General features: G+C 58.1%; 1 protein-coding gene across 2 annotated transcripts; it reads right to left on the bottom strand.

Moving 5' to 3' along the window:
* Positions 1 to 985: 985 nt before the first annotated feature.
* Positions 986 to 24,672, bottom strand: SETD1B (SET domain containing 1B, histone lysine methyltransferase). 2 transcript variants are annotated; one of them, XM_030860228.3, is made up of 17 exons: positions 24,419 to 24,672; positions 23,735 to 23,922; positions 23,385 to 23,483; positions 22,483 to 22,753; positions 20,270 to 20,382; positions 17,825 to 19,063; positions 13,422 to 14,249; positions 12,730 to 12,991; positions 12,306 to 12,643; positions 12,114 to 12,219; positions 11,069 to 11,542; positions 8,444 to 9,703; positions 7,414 to 7,580; positions 6,138 to 6,269; positions 5,932 to 6,051; positions 5,715 to 5,852; positions 986 to 3,629 (listed from the first exon to the last, which is right to left on the bottom strand). In XM_030860228.3, exons 2-17 carry the CDS (start codon positions 23,906 to 23,908, stop codon positions 3,456 to 3,458), a joined length of 5,895 nt encoding a protein of 1,964 aa, XP_030716088.1. In that variant the 5' UTR covers positions 23,909 to 23,922; positions 24,419 to 24,672; the 3' UTR covers positions 986 to 3,455. The 2 variants fall into 2 exon arrangements, with proteins under 2 accessions (XP_030716088.1, XP_060166253.1); XM_060310270.2 differs by lacking the exon at positions 24,419 to 24,672 and adding an exon at positions 24,031 to 24,073.
* Between the last annotated feature and the right edge of the window lie 12 nt (positions 24,673 to 24,684).

Here is a 24,684-nt window from a genome sequence, read left to right as displayed (position 1 = left end):
CCTTCATTTCTTTGCTCGCAAGTAAGGCTGCAAAGAACGTCCTTGTACAGTATCCTTGCCTGCTCATGGCTCTCAGGTTCAATTCCTGACAGTGGAACATTTGGGCCAAGAGTTTATGTGCATTTTAAATATTGATCATTAACATGTAATTTTTCCTCCTAAAGGTTGCAGCAACTAATGCTTCCACTAACGGTGCGTAAGTGCCCCTCACCCCGCGCTCACCAACACTGGTATCTGCCACTTGACAGGGGAAGTGGTATCGTGGTATAATTTGTGCTTCCTTAGTAAGAAGTGAACTTCTTTTCAGTCACGCTGCTTTTTGCTGAGGTTCTGAGCCTGTCCTTCTCAAAGATAAGTGGACATCGTCTAACAAACTCTCCGTGGGTCCCTCAGTTACCCCACCACTGGATCAGGCAGAGTTGAGACCTATGGGGCACAGAACCTGTGGAATACCCACAACACTGCATACATTTAATTCTTCTCAACTGGTGACTGTTTTATCAGCCCCCTCCTGCCTCACAGACCGGAGTGATGTCCCCTTAGTGTTAATCATTTCTGAGGAACCACCTTTCCAAGATCTTCTAGTAATAGAAATAGGATATTTGATCTTGTTTCCTTTAATTGTAGACCATTAGCAGTGTTAGATACCTAAGGCTTTAAGAAGAGTTCTAGAAGGAAAACTTGAAAGCTGTGGAAGGTCTAGTCTGACTATAACTTGTCCCAGTTCAAAGAATCCACCTACAGGCTTAGAGTTTAAGAACAGCTGGTCTTACAGTGCTGTATGTCAATTACAGCTCAATAAAAGTGGAAGAAAAATATATATAGGTTTTTAAAAAAGCAGATGGTCTGAATGTACCACACCCCACCTAGCTCCTTCCACCCCTACCCCTGACTACCGGAGCACCCGCTCCTTAGCGAGCAGGGTGTGCCCCCAACAGAAAGAAAGAAGGAGGAGAAGAGAGAGGAGAGCAAGGGAGATGGCGTATCTGTAAGAAAAGTCAGTATATTTATGGTTTGCTTTATAAAAGTTACTATAATACAATGGTACATAGTATTGAATTCACAAAAATATGAACAAATATTTACAGCAAGACACACCCACAACGGAAACACTTCTCTTCAAAACAAGTTACGTACGATGAGAATCTATATGCACAAACATCCCTAAAACTTATGGGTTCTCTTCTTTGCTGGAGGAGGGAGGCGGCGGGGGGCAAGGACAAGAAAAAGAAAAAGCAGAAACCCCCAATTCTTCAAAAGCATTTTCATTTTTCAATGAAAATGAAGGCATTGAAAGAAAAATGAGTTGACACATTTCTGGCTATTGCAAGCCATTTCAGGGGTGGGACGGGGGGGTGGTGGTTCCTGGGGACAGGGAGGGTCCAGGCCCTTGCTCGCCCGTAGGGAAGGCTGGTTGGGCAAGGTGAGGCCAGAGTGAGGGCTGAGGCAGGACCCTGGACCCTGGTTTCCTCACATTACCCCTGCCCCACTTCTTTTACGGGAGGAGGCGACAGACTGAAGACAGCCCCTTGGGGGCTCCAGAAGTAACTTAAATCGGCCATCTCTACAAAGTACACATTTCCTCATGTGAAAAATAAATATTTCCTCAGTTGCACAATGAGGCAGAAAACCGCAAAAGGAAGAGAAGGTTGCCGCTGTGCCCAGGTCCCCCTCCGTGTCTTAATGCCACCGATTTCATGAAGATTGAAACCGGTGGGCATAGTCTCAAACAGAGAGGGCATGGGGTAAAGAAATTGAAAAAAAAAAAAGAAAAACACAACAAAACCACCAACGACAAAAAAAAAAGAGAAAAATAACAATTCTTTGTACAGAATTTACATGATAACAAGCTTGACACAAGCTGAGATACCAGAGGCTCCGGGCCTGCATCTGCAGGGTCGGGGCAGCCCCGCCGGGAGCTCTCCCGTCTTGGTGAGGATGACTCCTGGTCACAACAGTCACTTTCCATAAATTATTTACATGCCTTCTTTGCTTTCTGGGGTGCGGGGGACTTGCTTGTGTGTGTGTGTGTGTGGTTTTTTTTGGAAGTACAAAGAAATAAGCAAAAAAGTCTTCCCACATGTTTCTACAAGAAACAATGTTCCCGAAAAAAAGTCCTTTATGGCAGCCTATGTACAGAAATCTGTTCTGAACTTCAAAAACCTATTTTTTCCCCCTTTGTTTTGATTTTATACACGCACAAGAAAAAAAAAAAAATCCGTGGAAAGGAACTCTAAAGATGATGCCAAGGGTTAAAAAAAAACCAAAAACCTGTCAGACGTAGATCTGAGTTTTTAAATCTTTTCCAAGATTTTCCTTTCTCTGGGAGAAATAAATCTTCTCACTCTGAAAATAAATATGCTCTTGACTTCTTGGGGCGAGGGGCTTGCTGGCAGGGTGAGTCAGGCTACAGGCTGGGGGCGAGCGGGTGAAGCTTATAAGCAAACAAAAATACGCCACACGCGCATTCGGTCAGGCATTCGGTCAGACACCCGTAGTGGCGGGACTCAGGACCCGCCTGCCCTGGTGGGAGGTGCTTCTCTCCCCTGGGGGTGAAGGTGAGGGCAGGAGAGGGTAAGTAAACACAACCCTTCCAGCTCCCCCCAGCCCCCGCCCCCCCGCTGGCATTCGAATGAGAAAGTAAACACTGAACCCAAGATTTGGGGGGTGGAGGGGTGTGGGGTGGCAGGGAGAGCCCCAGGGGAAATTCCTGCCTGGGACCAGCGTGGCTCCACCAGGGTCTGCTGGGGGAGGGGGGAAGGTACCCCCAGGCTGCTGGGGAAGGAACAGACTGGAGGGGGGTCGGAAAGAGGGGGGTCTTCTCACTGAGTCCGCCGCCGGCAGAGAGCGGGCCTTCCGTAGTGTTCTGAGGTCAAAGCCGCCTGGCCCGACCCCCCTCCTCTGCAGCACCTGGCCCGGCGCCCGGGCCCGGAGGGTTCCAGAACGTGGACCGACACACCATCAAACCACGCAGCCCCTTCCTGGGGTCCCCACTCTCTGATTCTGCCTTCACATTTCAATGGTTAAAGCGTCTTTTCTCATGAAGAAGAAGAAAAGAATGAGAAGATGAAAACAACGTAGCAGCATTCATGGGAAGAGGCTGACCGGGAAGGGAAGGCTGGACAGAGAAGACAGAGAGAAAGAGGTGGAGGAAGGGGAGACGCCGGGGAGGTAGGGGGGTGGGGGGAGACATTTACACCGGAAACCAAAGTCCCGAAAGGAGCATTTCTTTAAAAAAATGAAAGAGACATGGGCTGAGAGACAGAGAAGCCCTTTCCCACTGAGGGGCCGGAGCTGCGGTGGGTCCTGGGGGTAGTGTTGGGGGCGCCAGGCCCTGGCACGGCTGCTGGGTAGAGGGACAGCACCTGAAATGGGGGTGGGAGGTGGGGTCTGGCCCCGGGGCCAGGGGTCCACGCTCGGGCGCCGGGGGCGGCTGACATCCCCAGGCACCGGGCCTAGTTGAGGGTCCCCCGGCAGTTCTCGGAGCCGCAGAGGCAGGGGATCTTGACGTCCTCGATGGGGAACTTGTAGTCGTAGGTGATCTCCTCGTTGACATTGATGTGCTGCTTCGAGTAGATGACGATCTTCTTCTGCGACTCCACGGTGATGACCTTGGCGTAGCAGTTGGGCTGTGGGTGGGATGTGGGGGGGAGGGTGAGCCGACCCACCTGGGACCCCACCCGGGCCCTCCCTGACCGCAGTCCCCCAAACCCGACCGAGCCCCGTGCTCAAGGCCTGATGTACTGGCCGCATGACCCCACTGCCCACTGGCCACCTGCCCTAGGCCTCGGCTCCCCCATCTGGCGGACCAGGGCCCCCTGTCTCTGATATTAAATAAGAATCATGATTGTCATAATAATAAATTTTGCAGGGAAATATCCAATTTACTTTTATACCGCAGGTGATCCCCAAATTTATGTTTCTAGCCCAGGCCCTACTTCTGAGCTCTAGAGAAGGGGTCAGCAAACTCCGGCCCCCAGCTGCCTGTTCTTGAAAATAAAGTTTTATTGGCACACGCTCATTCACTACATATTGCCTATGGCTACCTTTGTTACAATGGCAGGTAAGTAGTTGCTATGAGATGGTCTGGGCCACACGGCCAAAAATACTTACTACCTGGTCCTTTACAGAAAAGGTTTGCCTGCCTGCACTCCAGGCCCCCAGATCCAACTAGCTGCTCCATATCCACCTTTTGGCAGCTCAAGGAGACAACTTTGAGTCAGTAAACTCAGACCTAGGGAGCGGCCATTCCACGCACCCAGTCCCCCAAGCATCTGCCCCCCGCCTCCCCTCTAGCAGTGCTGGATCCAGCCCACCACGCCCAGCGGCTTCTGCCTCAAAGGGCCTCTTGATTCTGTCATCACTTGCCTGGACTGCAGCGGCTCCCGCTGCCTCTCTGAACTCGGAATAACTCCTGACCCAGCTGCCAGGGAAATGTTTCCAAAGGGACAGCAAATCCCGTCACCCCAGGGCAACAGCCGGCCTCGGCTTTTAGAGAAAGTTCTCAGCTCTGCTTGCAAGGCTGAGTGACCCAGCCACCACCAACCCCGCCAACCTCGTCCTCTCACCCTGCCCTCTGCCCCTACCTCATCTCACTGCCCCTCAAACAGGTGTTCTCCCTCCCTGCCCCAGGCCTCACCTCACTCACTCATTACTGCACCCGGGTAATTCCCTCTTACCCCTCAGCTCTCACAGGAGACGCACAGCGAAGTCCCTACGGGCCCCAGCGTATGATCAAGTCACAGTCATGCGAGCTGGCACGTACTGAGCGCCCGCTGTATCTGCACAGAAGGCCTGCCCTCGGTAACCCGCTTGGTCCTCCCAACACCCCATGAGGAGGGACTGTTATCATCCCAGTTTTACAGATTAGGAAACTGAAGCACCGAGACATGAAGTGACCTGCCTACAGTCGCTCACTAAGTAGCAATGCCAAGACCTGAACCTACAGCCAGGGGTGCCTGTCCTCCATTTGAAGCTCCCCGTGCTTATATTCACGAGAGGACCACCCTTGTTATCAACGCCCACCTCCACACCCAGACCTGTGCCATGTCAGCCGTCAGTAGCCGAGTGTGACTCTTTAAGTTAAATTAAACACTCAGTTTTGGGGGCTTCCCTGGTGGCGCAGTGGTTGAGAGTCCGCCTGCCGATGCAGGGGACACGGGTTCGTGCCCCGGTCCGGGAGGATCCCACATGCCGCGGAGCGGCTGGGCCCGTGAGCCATGGCTGCTGAGCCTGCGCGTCCGGAGCCTGTGCTCCGCAACGGGAGAGGCCACAGCGGTGAGAGGCCCGCGTACCGCAAAAAAAAACACTCAGTTTTTTAGCCACACTAGCCACGTTTCAAGCGCTCAACACCACACGTGTATATCAGTGGACAGCAAGGATGCAGAGCACTTCCGTCACTGTCGAAAGTTCTACTGGCCAGCAATGCCCCAGAGGCATCGAAAACGCCCAGCACGGGGAAGGAACTCTGTTAATACCAGCTGTATGGACCATGTCACGAGCACCTCTGGTCTCATTATGCGCATTTTGCAGATGAGAAAACTGAAGCTCAGAGGAGAACGGCTCCTTGGATAAGGCCTCACACCTCCACCTCCCTCCCCGCTATCCTTGTGGGCCCCGAGCTCGGGAAGGAGGCCGCGCCGGTTCCTGTGCCCTCCGGTTGCGGGTCCTCCTGGCACAGCAGCAGGGGCGGCTGCCCCGAGCCGGGCACTCACGTTGCAGCTGTGGTTGATGAAACGCGCGAAGTTGCCGCACTTGGTGGCGTCGATGATGGTGTCGTGGTCCACCCGGAACATGTAGCTGCTACCGATGCCCTCGTCCTCGTAACGTTTCTCCCGCATGTCCGCAATCACCTGGCCAGGAAGAGGCCTCAGTCTGGGCGGGGCTGGCCGCAGCCCCACCCCGACACCTGTCCTGGCCGGCAGCGCTTACCTGGCGGATGTTCTGGCCCACGTACTCGATGACCATCTCGTCGGCTGCGATGGGCTCCATGGCGAACAGGCCCCAGTCGTGAATGTGACTCTTGCAGAATTTGAGCTTTTTCTTCCGGAACTGGGGGAGGGAAGGGGATGGGGGTGAGAGCCCTGGTTCCGGATTCTGTGGCCGCCCCGGCCGCCCCAGGTGGGGCCCAGCCTCACCTTGAGCTGGTTGAACTTGAGCAGGTCACTGTCACAGCTGCCAGTGAAGGAGGACAACAGGCGGCGCTGCTCGGAACGCCGCTCCGAGCCGGCCCGTGTGGAGGCGTGAGGCTGCGCTGGGATGCTCATGCCCTGTGAGGATGGGTACAAGGATGGGGACGGCGGGTGACGGATCAGAGAGGGGCGCGGCCGCCTGGGGGAGCTGGCCACAGGGAACCCGCATCCCGGTCTCATCCTTGGCAACCCCACCGTGAGCTCTGTGGCCCTAGCTTCCCAGCTTCCTTGCTCCGAGCTTCCTAATAGCCACCTCTCCTCTACGGGGTCCTTCCCGTCGGAATCTGAACGTGATCAAGTTCCTCTGATCTTAAACAAGACGACGCAGCGTTCTCTTCACTCTTGCTGTCGTTTCCCTTCTCAGCTAGATTTGAAAGCATCTCCGCTTTTTGGACAGAGATGGTGGGTGTCTGTCTACCTAACACCCCGTGGCTTCATTCAAAATCACGGTTCTTCCCAGCAGCCTCGCATCCCTTCCCTCTCTTGGCCTCCCTCTTCCTCTGTCCCCACCATTGACACCTGGAGCTTCACTCCCCTCCAGATGTTCTCCCGGGTCGGCTCACCCCTGCTGTGGCCTTTGGCTAACATTTCCATCCTCATGATGCCCAAATTTAGGTCCCCAGACCAGACGTCCCTCTCCCAAGCTCTCTACTGTACCCATATATCTAACCGTCCGCCAGACCTCACGACCTGGATGTTCCACAAACCCCGAAACTCAAACCATCCCAAAGTGGGGGTCCCACCTTCCTTCTCACCTCAGTGCTTGGCATCCAGCTACGCAGTCCCCAAGGCCGGACCCAGCAGCGTCCCACCCCATTCTGCCTCCTGTAACCAGTCAGGCCCCCCAGTCCCATCCATCTGACCTTCTAATGTTCGAATATTCCTGAGAGTCTTTCAAATGCATCTTCTTTTTCCCACACGGCCCCCCATGTCCAACCTACCCAATTTATTTCCTTAATTTCAAGAAGAATGAAGGAAACTTCTGGAAATGCAACTCAACTCTGTTCGTATCCCTGATTAAAACCCTTCGGAGGCTCTCCCCTACCCGCCCCTCACCTCACCTCTCACACTTGAGCACCCAGGGGAGTGGCACGCTTCGTGCTCCATGCACCGGCCCCTCTGGCTCCACAACCGCTCCCGGTGCCTGACACCCCCTCCAGGAGGGCCCCACCCTCTGCGCAGCCCGGGAGGCTCCGGGGTGTCCAGGCCCCGATGGCCGTACCTGGGTGTCCGTGGGGGGCTCGTCGGTGCTGGCGCGGCTGCTGTTGAGGTATCTGAGCTTGTCCTTCTTGTCGATGGTGTAGAAGCCCTCACTGCGGGCGCAGCCTGTCACGTGCTCCCGGATGCCGTCGTCCCGTTTCTTCTTCTTAGCTGAAGAGAGGCTGGTGGGTGGGTGTGGGTCAAGGGCCACATGGACATTCTCGGAGAGCCCCTCCCAGTCCTGCCTGGAGACCCGCCCTCCCGGGCCTGGCCTCTCCACCCTCAGACCCATCTGCAGGAGGCCGAGGACGCCCAGCTCCACAGCCCACACCTACACCACTTCCCTGCACCTGCCCACTGGCCAACTCCACCGTGGTCAGAACTCTGACAGGTACCCAGCTGCATGGCCTTGGGTGTTTTTTTTTTTTAAAACCACCCTCTGCCTCAGTTTCCCCATATGCAAATTGGGGATGACGATGCCCCGTGGAATGACTACAGATGCTTAGGCTGCTTAGCAGAGTTCCTGACACAGAGTAAATAAACTCAATAAACTCATTTGGTACAACAGGGATAAAAGCAGCGCCAACTTCATAGGGTTGTGGTAACAACCGACTGTGGCGTGGCATCGTGGCTGAGAACGCAGATTCTGGAGCCACATTTGCCTGGGTTCAAATCTCTACTCTGCTACTTCATAGCTGTGTGACTTCGGGCAGGTAACTTAACCTCTCTGAGCCTCGGCTTCTTCAGATGTAAAATGGGAATAATAGCAGCCCCTACCTCACTAGGCTGTTGGGAAGATTAAATTAGGCGATGAGAGGGAGCCAGGGAGAGTGAACCTTCTGTCAGCCCCTGCTTCTGTCATGTTGTACAATCACATTGTTACATTTAGCCCCCAGACCTGCCAATTCTGGCACAGAGGGCAGTGTTTAAAAGTGCCAGTGATGACTCTGTACAGAGCCTGGCACGGTGCCGGCATAGACACTGCTCCGTAAGTGACAGTGATGTGCGCTATCCTGGGAGGTGCAGCCCCCCCACCCTGCCTGGCAGGATATAGGGATGGTAGACCCAGAGCGTGTCATTGAGCCAGTCCATGCCGTTGTCCTGCTGCAGCAGACGCTCGTAGGTGACACACAGGAAGCGGATGTCCTCCTCGTCGATGCCGCCATTCCAAATGTCATACAGGATGGTCATCTCCTCAAATTCTGAGCGAGGCCGAAAGAGGGGCTGCGGCGGTGAGAGCTCGGGGGAGGCTGAGGCCACCAGGTCCTCGTGGCGCTTCTTCGGTGGCCGGCGCCAGGGCCCCCGCACCTTGGCCAGGTCCATGAACTCCTCGGTGACCTCGTCGCGCCCACGGGGACCCGGAGGGATGGCCTCAGAGGGCCACTGGTTCTCTAGCTCCTTAAAGGGCAGCTTGGTGGGCTCAACAGGTGGCGGAGGTGGGGGCGGAGGAGGCTGGGGGGGCAAGGGTGGGGGGGGAGCCGGGATCCCCGCGTTCCGGAAGTCCAGGGTCACGGTCCGGGGGTCGTGGGTGCTGGGGAAGACAGGGGTCTGTGGCTGGCCTGGCAGAAGCAGGAGGTCCCTGCCCAGGGGGGGCCCTCCTGGCGCCCGGACCAAGGGCCCATCCAAGGAGAGCACAGCCGGCGGGGATCGCCGGGGCCGGCCCGGCTTCCTCTTGATGGGGGGTGGGCAGGGGGCCAGCGGAGCAGGCAGCAGGGGTGGCAGCTGGGTGGGGGCCCGAGTCTGGGCCCGCAGGACGGGTACGGGCAATGCCAAGGGCAGGGGCAAGGGCAAGGGCAGAGGGAGCGGCAGGCCTGTCTCCAAGAGCACAGGGGAGGCCAGGGGGCCAGACCGGTCATCACGCCGGCCAGCTGGGAGGGGACAGACAGGCAGGAGCAGGGGCCCACCAGGCTCAGGGAAGGTGGGTGTGAAGCTGAAGTCCCGGCCAGGTGTCCTCGGGAGGCCCCCGCTGCTCAAGCCGGGGGATGGGGATGGGTAGGAGAAGGGGCTGCCTGGCAGCTGCGGGGAGCTCAGGGGCAGGCCACTGCTGCCCCCCGACGGCAGGGGCTCCCCACTCGGTGTGGCCGGCACGGCCTCTGCGCTCTGCGACTTGGCCAAGCTGCCACAGAGGCCTGGAGTACGTGGGGGCTGGTCCTCATGGGGAGGCTCCAGAGGGACTGTTGGGAGCGGGAGGTCTGGGGTCTCGGGCTCTGGTGGTGGGCTGGGTGGCCGGGGTGGTCGAGCGGGCGGCAACGGTGGCTGCAGGGGTAAGGAGAGCAGCGCGGGGGGCGCAGGCTCCGCTTCCAGGTTGTTCTCTGCAGAGAGGTGGGCAAAAACCAGACCTTTATTATTTGATTCAGATGTCCCTCAGCGCCCTACTCATGCTGCCCTACTATGCACTTGACACGTCTCTGGGTATGCACTCATACCCTCTGGGTCCCTAGGGGTTCTGTGAGTATATGGACTGTCCTCCTCCAGCTAAGCCGCTCAAGGACCGCTCAGCACCCGGCCCAGTGTCAGGCACACAGTAGGTGTCTGATAAATGTTGGTGGAAGTAAATCAAAGATGCAGGAGACATGGTTGTAGCCCTCAACACTGTCTTTAGAACGGTGTTCCTGTGAACTGGGAACATCCCATGGACCAAAAAAATGAGCTCTATCAAATAAAATCCAACAAGTCTCTTTGCTGCAGGACTTTTCAGAGCCTTTAAGGTTTTCTCTTAGCATTTATCTCTACTGTCACAGAATACATTTTCTAACTTATCTGCTGTCATCCATCACCCTGCCCCAGAGTGTAAGCCCCAGGTATTTTTGTCTGTTTGGTCCACTGTTGTATTATCAGTTCATAAAACAGTACTGGGGACGACAATAGAGGCTCAATTAATACGTTTAACAATATTCAAAGACCTGTGGTTCTATAGCCAAATAACACAGAATTAAACAAAATACAACGGGTTTCTTTTCTCAAGGACTATTACCGGTACAAACTAACCACATGTGGCTATGTAAGTTTATACTAATGAAAATGAGACAACGTCACAAATTCTGTTCCACAGTGGCACTCTCCACCTTTCAACTGCTCTTAGCAACACGGTGTCTAGTGGCTACAGTATTGGACAGGACAGAGAGAGAACGTTTCTATCACCGCAGAAAGTTCTATTGGACAGCACGTTTCTATCACTGCAGAAAGTTCCATTGGACAGCGTTGTTAGAGCCTTTAACATGCTTTGTGCAGCTCCACCAAGATGGTGGAGGGGGCAGCGTCCATGGCCTCTTCTCAACTGGCCCAGCACCCCGAGGCCTTCTCTGCTGCTTTCTGTCACTGAAATGACCATACACACCTGCATGCACCCACACGCCCTCTCCTGGGAGCATCTCATGGGACTAATTAATGGTCCAAGGACTAAACCCCAGGGAAATACTGACAGAGGAATGGTGACAGCAGCAGACCCCTCTGGGATCTAACAGGTGCCAGGCTCCATGCTGGCACGTCATAAGTCATCTCACTCTGTCCTCCCATATGACCTCATAGGGGAAGCACAACACACGGATCCCATTTTACAGATGAGGAAACTGACTAGTTAAGGTGAAGTGATTAGTATAAAGGAGGCTGGGCTCACTCTCACGGTGAGGACATCCTGCTTCCATGCCCACCGCCCTCCCAGGGGCTGCAAGTGTTACCTGGGGTGGGCTCCGGGGATGGCAGGGGCCGGGCCTCCATCTCTCCAGCAGGGGGCTCTGGAGACAGCAACCTGGCCCCTTCCTGGTTCAGGCCTGGCTCGTCGGGGGGCTCCTTGCAGCCAGCCAGCTCCTCGACACCCACAGGCAAGGGAGGCTCTTCCAGCATCGGGGTCCGCGCCTCGGAGGCTTCGTCCTCAGCCTCGATGTCCACCTCCTCTTCTGGGACCAGCGACTCCGTCACGGGTGCTCCTGTGGCCACGTCCTCAAAGTCCTCGTCAGGGGCAGCGGGAGCCACGCTTTCTTCTGCAGCTGCCTCCTCCCCTTCCGCCTCATCTTCCTCCCCTGCTGCCAGTTCTTCTTCATCTTCGGAAGGTGATGAGGAGGACCCGGAGCTTGATTCGAAGTCAGAAGACTCAGAGCTCTCACTGGAGGACTCAGCTCCAGCCTTGGAGGTGGCGATGCTCACTGTCTCCTCTGGGCGGGGGACACAGGCAGGGGCGCTGTCATTATCTGCTGTGCTCCAGCCAGGTACTTCACCAAACGTCTCACAACTGGCGGCACTGGGCTGAACATAGCCCTCAGGTGTGTGTGTGTGTGTGTGTGTGTGTGTGTGCGCGCGCGTGTGTGTGCGTGTGTGCGTGCGCGCGCGTGCACGTGTCGGTACTAACTAGTCATCACGTTTTTTTAAACTGAGGTGAAATCCACATAACATAAAACTAACCGTCTTAAAGTAAACGATACAGTGGTATTCAGTATATTCACAATGTGGATAACTAGCCCTTGTCTAGAAGAAGCCCGTTCCCTTTAGCGATCACCCGTCTATCCACTGTCCCCTAACCCCAGCGACCACTAGTCTGCTTTCTGTCTCTATGGATTGACCCCTTCTGGACACTTCACGAGAAAGGAATCATAGGGCATGCCCTGTTTGTGCTTTACTGAGTTCACACTTCAAAGTCAAGAGACCTGCCCCCAGAGTATAGCTGACTATTGCACGGGCTCTGCGCTCTGCAGAGGAACCCCGGGCTGGGCCGGGAGCCCCGCTCACCTCCATCTGAGTCCCCTTCTTCCTTCTCACTCATCTCCGACAGGGCTGCGTCCTCGTCGTCATTCTCAGACTCGTCCCTGTCGTCGCTGTCTTCATCATCGTCATCCTGGGGGGGGAGGGACGGAGGAAAGGTGAGCCGAAGGGCCTCCTCCCCTGGCCCAGCACCCCAGGCCTCCCCAGCCCGAACGGTACCTTATCGGACAGGGATGAGGTCGAGGAGGAGGAGATCTGGCTCCTGGGGCCTTCCTCCTCCTCCCCCTCCTCCTCCTCCCCCTCCCCCTCCTCCTCCGCGCTTTCTCGCTCCTCCTTGTCGGAGGCTGAGGATGAGGGCGAGGTTGTCGAGGACTCCGAGGACGAGGACGCCGACGACGATGAGGACACCGACAGCGACTCCTTCTCGTCCTCCTCCCCGCCACTGTCCAGCTCTAGGGGCCGGGCTGGCCGCCGCCGCACACCCACGCCCTTGGGGTCCCGCTTGGCGAGCTCACAGGGGGCATCCGCCATGTCGCGGTCCCGCTCCCGCTCAGACTCTGTGGGGAAGGAGGGCTGTCAGAGCTGGGCCAGGGGCGCGGGAGAGGAGGAGACCCCAGCACCCGGCGAGCGGAGGGGCGCAAACCTTCATCCTCCTCATCCACGGAGGCTGAGGGTCGCAACCGCTTCTGGTCGCCAGACGAGGCAGTGTCCGGCGGCTCTTTCCTCTTGACCTTGAAGGAGGGCAGGCGGATGGCCCCACGCAGCCCAATGCTCAGGCCCAGGCCCTCGTAGCCCAGGCCCTCGCCTTTGCCCCACGACTCCAGCAGGCAGGAGGCGATGCGGTCCTTGGGCTTCGGCCTGTCTTCGTCCTTGTGCTCACCGGACTTCACCGGGGTCAGCGAGGCCTGGGGTGCAAGAGAGGAGGGGGAGGTGACCATGGTTACGGCGCTGCCACCAGCCCTGTCCCCTGAGCAGCCTGCCGTCCTCTCAACAGTGACAGCCACGTGGTAACTGGGCACTTCCTTTCCTGGAACCTACCTCATTTTGTGCCGACTACTCAGGACGCCCCCAGGGCCCCACTCTGCCTCCCTGACCCTCGGCTTCCTCACGGGCAAAGCGGCTACTACAGCTGCCCGCACCGGAGCAGGGACCCTCGCGCTTTGGAGGTTGGAACCCAAAAGGAACGCATTGTAAGTACACACCTGTGTCATCGACACACTGCTTTCACAAAATAACACTCACACTATTCTGCTTTGGGGGTCTGGGTGGCGGTGTTTCCAGTACGTGCCTGGGGAGGAGAGAGGCTGCCTGGCCGGGTCTCTGCCGCCCACCCACCTTGGCCATCCGCTCCTTCTTGTCCCACCACTCGTCGAAGGCCCGGAAGGCCACCACCTCCACCATCTTGCGGTTCAGGTCCCGCTTCATGATGGCCTTGAGCTCTTTGAGCACCACCAGCAGGACACCGTCCACCGTGGCCTTGTGCGGGTCCTCCTGGCGTGGCACATAGCCTGGTGGTGGCACTGACGGGTCAAACTTGGGCAGGGGTGGCCAGGGCTGCCCGCGGCCGGGGCCAGTGTTGCTAAGGGAGAAGGGGCCCCGGTAGGGCGGCAGGTTGACGAACTGCAGCCCAGCGGAGGCGGCTGCGGCTGCGGCGGCCATGAAGGGCGGGTAGGGGCAAGCGCCCTGGCCCGTCATCAGACGGCTCAGCATTTGCGTCTGCATCTGGAAGGACATGGGCATGCCGCCCCACTGGCCGCCCAGCACATGGCTCATGTCCACCTGCATCACGGGAAACAGCCCCGGTGGGAAGGGCGGCAACGGTGGCAGAATGGGCGGGGGTGGGACACCGGGCGGTGGTGCTGGCAGCGGTGGTGGGGGCACTGTCACAGCGGGGTGGGCTGGGGGCGGTGGGGGCGGTGGCGGGGGCAGAGGAGGGGGCATGGGGAAGCCAGGCTGGGGCGGGGGGGGCGGCGGGGGCGGGGGCAGTGGTGGGAAGCCAGGAGGCGGGGGCAACGGCAAGGTCGGGGCCAGCACAGAGGGAGCTGCCACAGCCCCCGTCCCGGGGGTCACCACCATGGGCTTGGGGCAGTCAGCGCTGGTGATGGGGGCCAAGGGCATCTCATCATCTGAGATCTCCATGTCCTCCCCCGAGGACTGCTGCCCCTGCAGGGAGAGCAAGGAGAGAGAGGTGAGGGTGAGCCCGGGTGGCCCAGCAGGCTCCCAGATCCCCCTGCTGAACACCCGCAGGTCAGAGAAGAAGCCTTCTACAAGACAGAGAGAGCAACGTGGCTTCCGCAGCTCTGATCCTGGTCCCCTCCCTTGCCAGCCACGTGGCCTCAAGCAAGTCGTTTAATCTCTCTAAGCCTCAGTCTCCCCATCTGCATGATGAGCACCACAGTACCTGCCTCACGGGGTTATCATGCAGATTCACTCATTCATTCATTCAACAAACATTTGCTCAGCACCTGCTGTGTAGCAGGCACTGTTCCAGGTGCTAGGAACACAGTGGTGAACAAGACAGACGAAATTACTGCTGTCTTGGAGCTGAACTTCTGGAGGGACAAGGCAAAGGATAACTAGGAGGAATGTGAAATATATAGTCCTTCATGGAGAAAAAGAAAGCTGGGAAGGGGAGTGAGGTGTGAAGAGGGTAAAAGATTGTTTCAATTTGAGAGACTCTGTTTCAATTTGCATTCAGAGAAGATAATACTAATAGTTGAAACTTCTCTAGCCTTTTCTACAGGCCAGGCACCTTTCTAAGCACTTTACGTACCTTAACTCAGTTAATCCTCAGAACAACCCTGTAAAGTAGGTCTGTTATCACCAGTTTTAGTGATGAGGAAGTTGGAACACTTGAGAGCTTAAGTAACTTGCCCAGGCCACACAACCACTAAGAGATGGAGCCCGGATTTGAACCAGGAAGTGGCTCACTAGCCTTTGTTCCCAGTTGGCCTGTAGTCTTCACTGTGGCAGAGAGGGCCTGGCAGAGAAGGTGACACGAGCAGCGGGGGCGTTTAGCAGTAGTGAGGGTGCACGAATAGGAGGTATGTCTTTACGTTTTTCCTTAGTTACTCTTTTCATATAGTCTTAGTACGGGCCGCGGTGGGGCTGAGTGTTGTCAGCCCATAATATCTCGTATTTCTCATCCGCACCCTAACCTCACAACGTAGGGCTCTAGTCCAATCCCTTTTGACAGGTGAGGAAACACACTCAGAGAGCTATACATAAATCACTGGCCCAAGAGGCCCAGCCAGTCAGAAAGCGGGCTGGGATGCGAGCCCAGGGTGCCTGCTGAGCGAGGCGTCAGGGGGTTGTTGTGGGAATCCAGGACCGTGGCACCACGTGAATGGGAGGAGTCGAGCATGACCTGGCTGTGAAACGGGAAAGGACTTCTTTTCATTCAGACATGGGGCTTTGGGGAGGTGGATGCAGAGGCCTGGAACTGGAGGGGGGCACGGGGTCCACAAGGTAGAGGTGGAGCAAGAAGGCAAAGCAGGGGTAGGGCGAGGAGGGATGGGCTACCCCCAGGCTCTTGTGTCAGGACCCAAGGTGAGAAGGGGGCTCAGGCCCTGGCCTGGATGAACGTGGCTGGGAAGACAGAGCCTTTGTAGGTTGCCAGGGAGTGCATTTGAAGGCTGAGGGGGCAGGGTCTGTGCAGGCTGTAAGGTCAGAGGTCAGACGTACAGGTGAGGGAGGCTTCAAAGGGAAATGGGGGGCGGGGGAGAGAGAAGAGGAAAAGCAAACCTAAGGCAGAAGAAAGCCCCCGCTTTTGCTCTGTCCCCTCTACAGACACACACACTCTGCCTCTCGGGGTCCCACACACATGCTGAGGGAGGCTCTGGCAGGCTCAGCCTGATACTCAGGGACAGCGCCAGATCAGTCCTGGACAGCGCCCAGCAAGGCAAGCGCAGCACGCATAGGGTTAACGCCGCCACGGCTGCCAGCCAATCACAAGGAGACCCTGATCCAGCCCAGCCCGCGGCCCTGCCCCTCCCTCCGCCCCTCCCGCGTCCGGGGGCGGGGGGGGCAGAGAACCGGCGGGAACTGGCGGCTGAATATTCGGCATCAGCTCCAGCCGTGCCTGGAGCTTCCCAGGTGGCACCTCACTTAAGCCGAGATTAGTGTGAGGCAGCTACTCTCACTATCCCATTTCACAGATGACGAAACTGAGACTCAGGCGGGGAAAGTAACTTCCCTAAGGCCACATGACCAGTAAGTGACAGGGGTGGCGCTCAAGACTTAAGGACTGGAGCCGGAACTTTTAACTATCAGCCTCTGTGAAGAAAGGGAGTGTCCCCCTGTGCTGCTCTCCCATGTGGTCAGCCTAGGCTGGGATTCCCTCGGGTTCAGGCCGGAGGAACCCGGGAGCTGCTCTCCCGACTGTCAGCAGGGGGCTCCCGAGGGCCATCTTGGAGGTTATCAGTACTCCCGGGCTTCCCTGGGCTGATGTCCCGGGGCATCCCCGACCCCAGCTCTCTGGGCCTCAGTCTCCCCTTTCCTACAGTGACACCGTGGGAAAGCTCATTCCCTCTGGCTCCTCTGGGCTTCCCGGCCCTGGATCAGCCAGTGAGCATGGTTAAATAAACATCCCCTAACCTCCGGCAGGAGAGGGAGGGAAGAAGGGAGGATGGCAGCAGGGCCAGCAGCTCCCCCACCTCTGCACACCTGTCAGCTCTCCCTGCCTGAACCCCTTAGCGCCAGAAACCACTTCCCCAGAACAGCCTGGAGGCCCCCAGGAGCCCCAGCCACCTGCAATCCCCTCCCAGGCAAGCCAAGTTCCTCTCTGTTCTTCCCTGAGGCGGCCACATCGGCCTAATCAAAGGACTCGGGGAGGAGGGACCCTCCTCCCTACCGCCCACGGGGGGCGAAGAGCTGTGTCTGAGCTCCTGCTGTTCATGCCTGCCAGGCCAGAAGGGCCAGGGCAGGTGCCTGGACCAGGAGGGGGGAGGAGCAGAGCCAAGGAAGATGACGGAATCCTCCCCCAAGGGAATGTGGCATGCAGCAGCACCCACCCCAACCCTCAGGCTGCAGTGAGACCCCAGAGGAGGATCTCTGGGTGGGCAGAGGGTGGGGGGTGGTCAACTCAGCCTGGTTCTGGCTGTGGCCCTCCCCCGGGCTAGCCCTTAACTCCTTCAGTCCTGGACGCAGGGGGAGAGGGAGGAGGAACATTTCAATGTCCTCCCTGCCCACCATGGTTTCCCATCTCTTCAGAGGGCACCAGGTTCTAGGAGACAGTGCTCCAGAGCTGCCACCTGACCTAGCTCAGCAGAACACTCTGGCTGATCCCTCTTCCCAAATCTGCCTGAGTGTCAGGACCAGTCCTGATCAGGTCCCAGCCTCCCAACAGAGAAGGAGGCCCCAAACCATCACCACAGTCCACCTCTCTGGGATCTCAGCAAACTCCAACCAAAGAAGCTCAAGTCAGAATTTATCCCCAGAAAAAGGTCTTGACTTCCCATACCTAGCAAGGAGAGCAACAGATCTAGGTCATGTTTCCCTTTTCACCAAAGCTGCTAGGGAGCTCAGAGCAAACCAGCTGCTCAGTCATAGCCCCTGGTGCTTTTCGTATTCTCTTTTCATTCTCTTTTTATTTGTGATCTGTTATTTTGGCTGCCCTAGCCCTGCTGCTTCTGTGTCTTAGCTAGTTATCCGACAGGGAGAATGTTTCAAGGAGGAAAGAAGGAGCCACAAGACAGACAAAACCAATCCCAGACAGAGATGGACAGACACCATGGTACCTCATCCATCTTCTCTGAGGTGGGGGTCCTGTCTCCAGCCAGGTCCAAGGCCACCTCAGTTGTCTGACCCAGAAGACCGGTAGGGTCTGGGGGGCCTGGCTCGGGTGGGGGCCGGGGCCCCAGGCCCAGGTCAAGTTCATCATCCTCATCCGAGTCGGGCAGTGGTGTGGGACTGATGTCCTCCAGGCCGGTGCTGGATGGGCGTGAGGAGGGTGGTGTGGGGCCTCGAAAGCCAGGCTGAGAGTTAGCGCCAAAGGGGGCCAGTGGGGAGAGCTGGGAGGAGGAGGAGGAGATAGGGCTGCCCTCCATCTGCAGCTCCGTGTCTGAGTCCTGCTCCCGAAGGAAGGGCAGCTTGGTGCGCTGCTCCTTCAGCAGCATCTCGATCCGTGAGTCCAGGCTGTCGTGGGGCTTCTCGGGCCCTGCAGGCGACGACTCCAGCGTGGGCGTACCAGGACTGTCACAGGGCTCAGGGCTCCAGCCGAAGGTCGGCCGGCCGCCCAGCTCCATGCTGTTGGCATCAGGGGGCGGGGGTCCAGGTGGCGTGCCTGGCTTCTCCTTTGTCAGGGGCTCAGTGGGCGGCAGGGGCGGGGGCACAGGTACTCTCCGGAACTCCCCACTGTCACGGGCCCCAAAGGGGGTTGCGGCAGCGGGCTCCTCAGGGGGCGGGGGGAAAGGGGGTACAGGAGTCTGATATGGAGAGAAAGCCGACTTGAATGTGACTCCAGGAGCGGAGGCTGCTTGGGTAGGCGGTGGAGTGTGGGCAAACGTGGCTGAATCCTGTGGCTGGGCCTTGAATGGAGGGCCACTGCCGCCCCCACTGCTGCTGACTGCCCCGAATGGGAGGTCCACGGAGCCCCTGAAGGTGGCTGTGGCCCCTGCCACTGCGGTGACTGCAGAAGAGTTGTGGACATAATGATGCTCGTGGCGGCGGTTGTAGGCGTCCGTGAACTTGCTCTCGTGGCGCCGAGCCTTGAAGGTCACTGTGGGGTCCTGGCTGAAGAGGTAGGAGGGCGTGGGCTGGCGGCTGGAGTAGCTGGAGTCCTGCGAGAAGGGGGTGCCCAGGCGCGGCGTGAGCGGTGTGCCCTGTCCATAGGAGTTGGGCGTGTCCAAGCGGCAGCTGGAATAAGCAGTGTCCTGGGAGAAGGGTGTCCCACCACTATTGGGGGTGACAGAGGATGAGCCAGAGCCACAGCCTGCAGACAGGCCACCATCTTTGAGGCGCTTCAGGGCATCTGACAGCTTGAGAGAGAGAGAGAGAGAGGTCTGAGATCACTGAGGGGAAAACATGCAATAGAATGGGACTGTTTTCCCCTCTCACTCCAGCTACCGGGGAGCTCGGAGCCAAACTGGTCACTCTAGAGCTGCAGCATAGTGAACGGAAGCAGCGGTGGCAGAGGGAAGGGGGGAGATTTAAGAGGAGTGTCTGGATGGTCCTCACCTTCTCTAATCTTGGGGTAGCCAATTATCCTCAGAGAACCTTGAGGGTTTTTCCTAATCCCTAAAGCAGAGTAAAGATAAGACCCTGACATCTTGGTGTGAACTGGGATTTCCTTCCTGCCCCAGGCTGTCAGATATCAAAGACCTTCCAGGTAGAGATAGCAGACGATGGTCTTGGAAGTGAGGGGGCGGCCAAGGGCCTTGTCCCTCCAACCTCTTGATGTTTTAGGGTTTAAATAGTGTAACACGTAGGGCTTCCCTGGTGGCACAGTGGTTGAGAGTCCGCCTGCCGATGCAGGGGACACAGGTTCGTGCCCCGGTCCGGGAGGATCCCACATGCCGTGGAGCGGCTGGGCCCGTGAGCCATGGCTGCTGAGCCTGCGCGTCCGGAGCCTGTGCTCCGCAACGGGAGAGGCCACAACAGTGAGAGGCCCGCGTACCGGAAAAGAAAAAAAAAATAGTGTAACACGTAAAGTGCCTGATAAACAGCTGACCAGCAAGTAAGCAAAGACTGTTCACTCTGGAAAAGCTATTCCAGAGGGTGGCTGGGTTGATGCTGGGGTAGGAGCTGGGATGAGAACCTCCCCATGAGATGGTGGTCCAGGTGAGGTCCTGGGAGGCGGTGGGTGGGGAAGGAATCCATCTTGCTCTGGAAGGAGGGACTTGAACTCGGCTTTCTGGGGGCAGGGGTAGAGGGGTGCACGGGACACCAGAGACTAGGACCCTGGACACAGCAGTGTTTCAGCATTAACGTGGAAAGCACGTGGACTCTGGATCTCTGGGATGGGAATCCCAGCGTGTGCAGAGAGAGGGCTGGGGGCCGTGCCAGAGGACAGCTTTGGCAAACAGGGCTTTCAGACCCCCTGCTGGAAGCCTTGGTGGGCACAGCCAGGCTCCTTTCCTGGTGTCTGACACTGGAGATGGTGAAGTGGGGTGGGGGCCAGCCACATCAAGGGAGCTGGTGATGGGGTGGGGAGGCGGGGAAAGGACTGACAGCCATAAACCCACCTGCAGGGTCTCATTCACGATTGGAGAGACAGCATCCAGCTCGCCCACTGGGAGGGTTTGGGGTGTGTATCGGCCCGTGACCAACAGTTCGTAGAACCGCATGCGGGTTTCCCCTGTGGAAAAGGCAAGGGAGGGAGGACTCAGTGAGGCTCCAGGATGGGGCAGCCCGCACAGGTGGGCATCCTTGTAGGGCCCTTGTGCCTGGGGCCCCTGTGCCTGGGACCCCAGGCCTAGGGAAGCTAAGTAACCCTGACCAAGTTCCCACTTCTCTCTCTTTGTACCTCACTCCGGAGTCCGATCTGTTCAATGAAGCTCCTAAACTGTATGATTTTTCTGATCCTGAGATTCAGAATTTAATGCCTCGTGGCGCTGGGACTCCCCCAAATACAGAAATGCCAGCCTCAACACAAAGCCCCTTCCTGTCACCTGGGCCATGCCACCCAAAGAAAGGGGTAATCCCCATCCTCTCACCTTCCCACTTAACATCCAGGGCCTTGTAGCAAGTGAAGAGGAAACCCAGTGACACAGGAGTGACAGTTTTGTCGTTAACTCTCTCAGGTGCCTGTCAGAGTTTGTAAAATGCACTCTAGTACTGCGTTACTGTGAACTCCACAAGGTCCTCCCCCGGCCCACTGAACCACTCTGGTAACCCTCCACCCCAGCCCCACCCCCTGGCAGAGAGAGGCCTCTATAGACCAGGGGGCCAGATTATCTATATTTACAGAGCCCTCTGAGGCAGCTGCTTACATATGCAAAGGAGACGCATTCCTTGAGCTACTCTTTACCGGTCTCTTTCTTGAAATACAAACTTGGTGGCAGTCTCTAAGGGCCTTTTCTTTTTTCTTTTTTTTTTTTTTTGCAGAAATGAAATTTTGGTGAGGGCTGACTACTCCTTAAAATGGGCATGTGATGGGAGAGGGGCTCTACATTTGATTCTCAGGGAGAGGTCAGCCTGCAACCACCCAAGGGGTCTCCCCAACAGACTTGAGAAACTAGAGAAGGGGGGTGAAGGGCGCTGTGACTGGAACAGGAACCTGGCTTGTGCCCTGAGGAACCTCAGAATTAGGCACAGGTTTGGCAAGAGTTTATAGGATAACTGTGCCCACCCAGAAGCAGTATCCCTCCGCATCCCCAAGCAAGGTCTTAGAGACAGTCAATATGTGCTCATTATTAAAGGCGAAAAAGAAAGGATTACATTTTCCAGTCTTGGGTTTGGTGTGCCCGGGTTGCCCCTAAACCCCGTGCTCACGAAACCCTTGGAAGCCACTCACCTAAACCCTCCCATGCAGGGTCTCCCAGGGGACGTCCCAGGGGCTCTGGACCCAACAGTCCCTGCCCAGTCACAGGGCTGGCTGGGCCTCAGAGCACCGGGCACTTTCTTCTGTATTGGTACGAACTTCTCTAGAGAGGTCACAGGCAAACTTTAGGGGATGCCCTAGAGTCCTGCCAGCCCCCCAGCCAGCACGGAGGAGAAGCCTCCCAGGACCCTGAGGGTGGGAGGTATGGCTTCCCCAGCCCGGCTCTCCCAGCAGCCGCTCAGAGGCTCGGTGAGCACAGAGCGGGATTCCGCTGCTTGGGAGGTGGTGCTGTCTCTTTAAGAGAGAGGAGGGAAGACAGTGTCAACCCTAGAGCACCGGGAGCAGCCCGCCCAGCTCCAACGGGAGCATTATCAATGAAACCACACTCTGGGCCCAGATTGGTTCCCACTTCCAAGGGGAAGGGGCGGCCTGTGGGGGAGGGGCACTCCAGATCCCTGGAGGACTCTCTTTTTAGTGGAGGGACGTACTCTTTGGATATTTAAAGGCGTTCTAGTGGCTCTCCGTCAGCGCCCCCACCACAAATAAACGAACCCTGCTTTCTCTCCTAACACAGACGGCAACACTGGGGACTGCCTAAACCCAGGCCACCAGGGCTCCGCGCGGGGCCCGAGGGGGTGTCAGCGGTGGGGAAGCCTCCGGGTGGTCCCTTGGGGTTCAGTGGCCAAGGACCGGCACATTTGGTAAATTACAGCTTGTCTCCTAGCAACAGACAACACATTTGGCTCCACGTGACTCTACCCTCAGGAGGGGGCAAAAGAAAAGGTTGTAGGGGGCACCTAAGGAAGAGTGAGGGGCTCCCCAACACTGCAAGAGGGCCTCTGGGAGAGGAGGGGGTCACACTGACAGGTCCTGTGGCTCCTCCGCGATGGCTGTCCTGAGCGGGCCTCCACTCACCTTTGGTGTCCAGCTCCACGTGGATGATATTGCCCATGACCGAAGTGCTGTGCAAGTGCTGAACCGCCTCCTTGGCTCCCCTGACCGTGGCAAAGACCACTTTGGCGATGCCCAAGTGCTTCTTGGTCTTGGGATTGTACAAAATCTCCACCTCCTCCACCTCCCCATACTTCTTGCACATGTCCCTCAGGAAGTTTTCACGGATGTTATCATTCAGCTTGGCAAATGTCACCTGCTTCGGAGGCACCGGGCCCACATAGAACTCATCGATCTGGCAGGGGACGAGGGGGAAGGGAGGTTGAGAACACTGAAACCGAATGGAAAACACAAAATTCCCCACTCGCCCGCCCTTTGAAAACAATGAAAGGTAAAAAATAAAAATTTTTTTTTGGAAAAAAAAATGCACGCGGGCGGGCCCGGGAAGCGGAGGATTAAATCGTTTGGAACGTGGAAGTCCTCTGGGTTCGAAAGGAAAGGGGAAAAAGAAACAGTTTCTCTTTCCCCACCCCCTACTCTATCCTCCTCTCCCTGCTGCCAGCGCAGGGGCGACCCCTTGGGCTAGGAAGTTGTACCCCTAAAGCCACAAGGCTGGGAAGGGGGGCGGGTCCCAGGGCCGAGCCCTTGGGCTGGCAGGAGCCAGGTGGGGACCCGGAGCCCCCAGCTGGGCGGGCAGGATACTGTATCAGCGCCTTGATTACAGTTTCACCGAGTGTTATTCTGTTTACAGTAGCCGAGAGGGGACACCCCTCTCTTTGCCATCTCCCCCTCCCCGCCAAAACTTCCCAGGCCCCGGACGGCGGGAACTCAGAATCCGGCTGGGCTCGGTCAAGACTGGCGTTATTTTCGAATTCGGGGCTTGGGGAGGGGGGTCAGGGGCGCGGGGCAGGGGGGAGGGGCCCTACTTTGAATTTGGGCACCGACAGCTCCAGCTCCTTGTTTTTGGTCCAGATCCCGACGACCCGGGGATCTTCGACAATTTCCACCGGGCGGTTGCTGGACATCTGTGGGGAGGAAGCGGTGGGGGGGGACGTAATGGGTGGCCTGGTCCAACTCCCCAGGGACAGGGGCAAGCCCCCCCACCCCCCGCCCTTCTCCAGGCACTTGTCAAACTCCAGGACTACGGACCCGGCTGACAGTTGGCCGGGTGGTCAGGAGGGGGGTCCCCGGGCCGATCGGACCCTTCCGCCCCCACCCTCCTCGCCACGGCTCGGAGGGTGGGTGCGGGCGGCGGGGAGGCGCGCCGGCTACTCACCGCCAGGCTGAAATGCTGCCCATCGTAGCGGTACAGTTTATGATGCCCCTTTTTCAAAGCCGGGTCAATCATCAACTTGTAACTTCTCCAATGGTGGTTCCTCCTCTCGCCCGAAGGGCCGGGCTGCGGCGGGGGCTGCTGGTGGTGGTGGTGGGGGGGGTGACTGTTCTCCATGCCGTTAACCCAACCTGAAAACGAGCAAGTTGTTGTCGTCTCCGCCGCGGTGGCGGCGGCGGCCGCTTCTACACACACGCGAAGGAATCAAATCGTCCAGCCCCCACCCCCTCCCACCTTACCAGCGCGCCCCAAAAGGAGCTGTCTCGCTGGCTCCCCCCAAAATAAGAATGGAGCGAGAGAATAACCCTTCCGGAGAATTAGGCGCCCGCCCGCTCGGCCACCATCTCGGGGCGGCTGCGAGGGGCTCCCGGGGGCCCTTGGTGCAGACTGGCGGGGCCCGGGGCACCCGGAGGACCCGGGCTCCGGCCCATGGTACCCGCCCGGCCGCCCGGCGTGGCGCTAGCTCGCTCGCTCCGCCCGGCTCGGGCGCGGGGCTCGCGGCAGGCCTGGCGCCGCCCGCCCGCCCGACCGCTCGGCCGGAGCGGGGGCCGGGGCCGGGGCTGGGGGCTGGGGGCTCGGGCCGCCCGGCTGCCGGCAGCGGCCTCTCCCTCCCCGAGCCGCGCTTACATCCCCGCCGGGCGCCGGCCTCCCTGCGCCGCCAGCCAGTACATGGTGTCCCCCGCGGGAACCGAGGCCGGGGCGGCCGGACTGGGGGCCGGGAGGGGGGAGCGCCGCCGCCGCGGCTGCCGGGCCCGGAGCTGCTGCCGCCGCCTCTGCTGCTGCTGCTGCTGCTGCTGCTGCTGCCCGGGAGGCGGCTGGCGGCGGAGGCTCGGCTCCCAGTAGCCGCACATCCCACAATACACCGCTAAGGAGCCCGACCCGAGCGCTCACCC

This window comes from Globicephala melas, chromosome 13 (assembly GCF_963455315.2).
Source record: "Globicephala melas chromosome 13, mGloMel1.2, whole genome shotgun sequence".
Taxonomy (NCBI): Eukaryota; Metazoa; Chordata; class Mammalia; order Artiodactyla; family Delphinidae; genus Globicephala; species Globicephala melas.
Note: the sequence above shows the minus strand (reverse complement) of the source record. Positions and strands in the feature narration are given on the sequence as shown.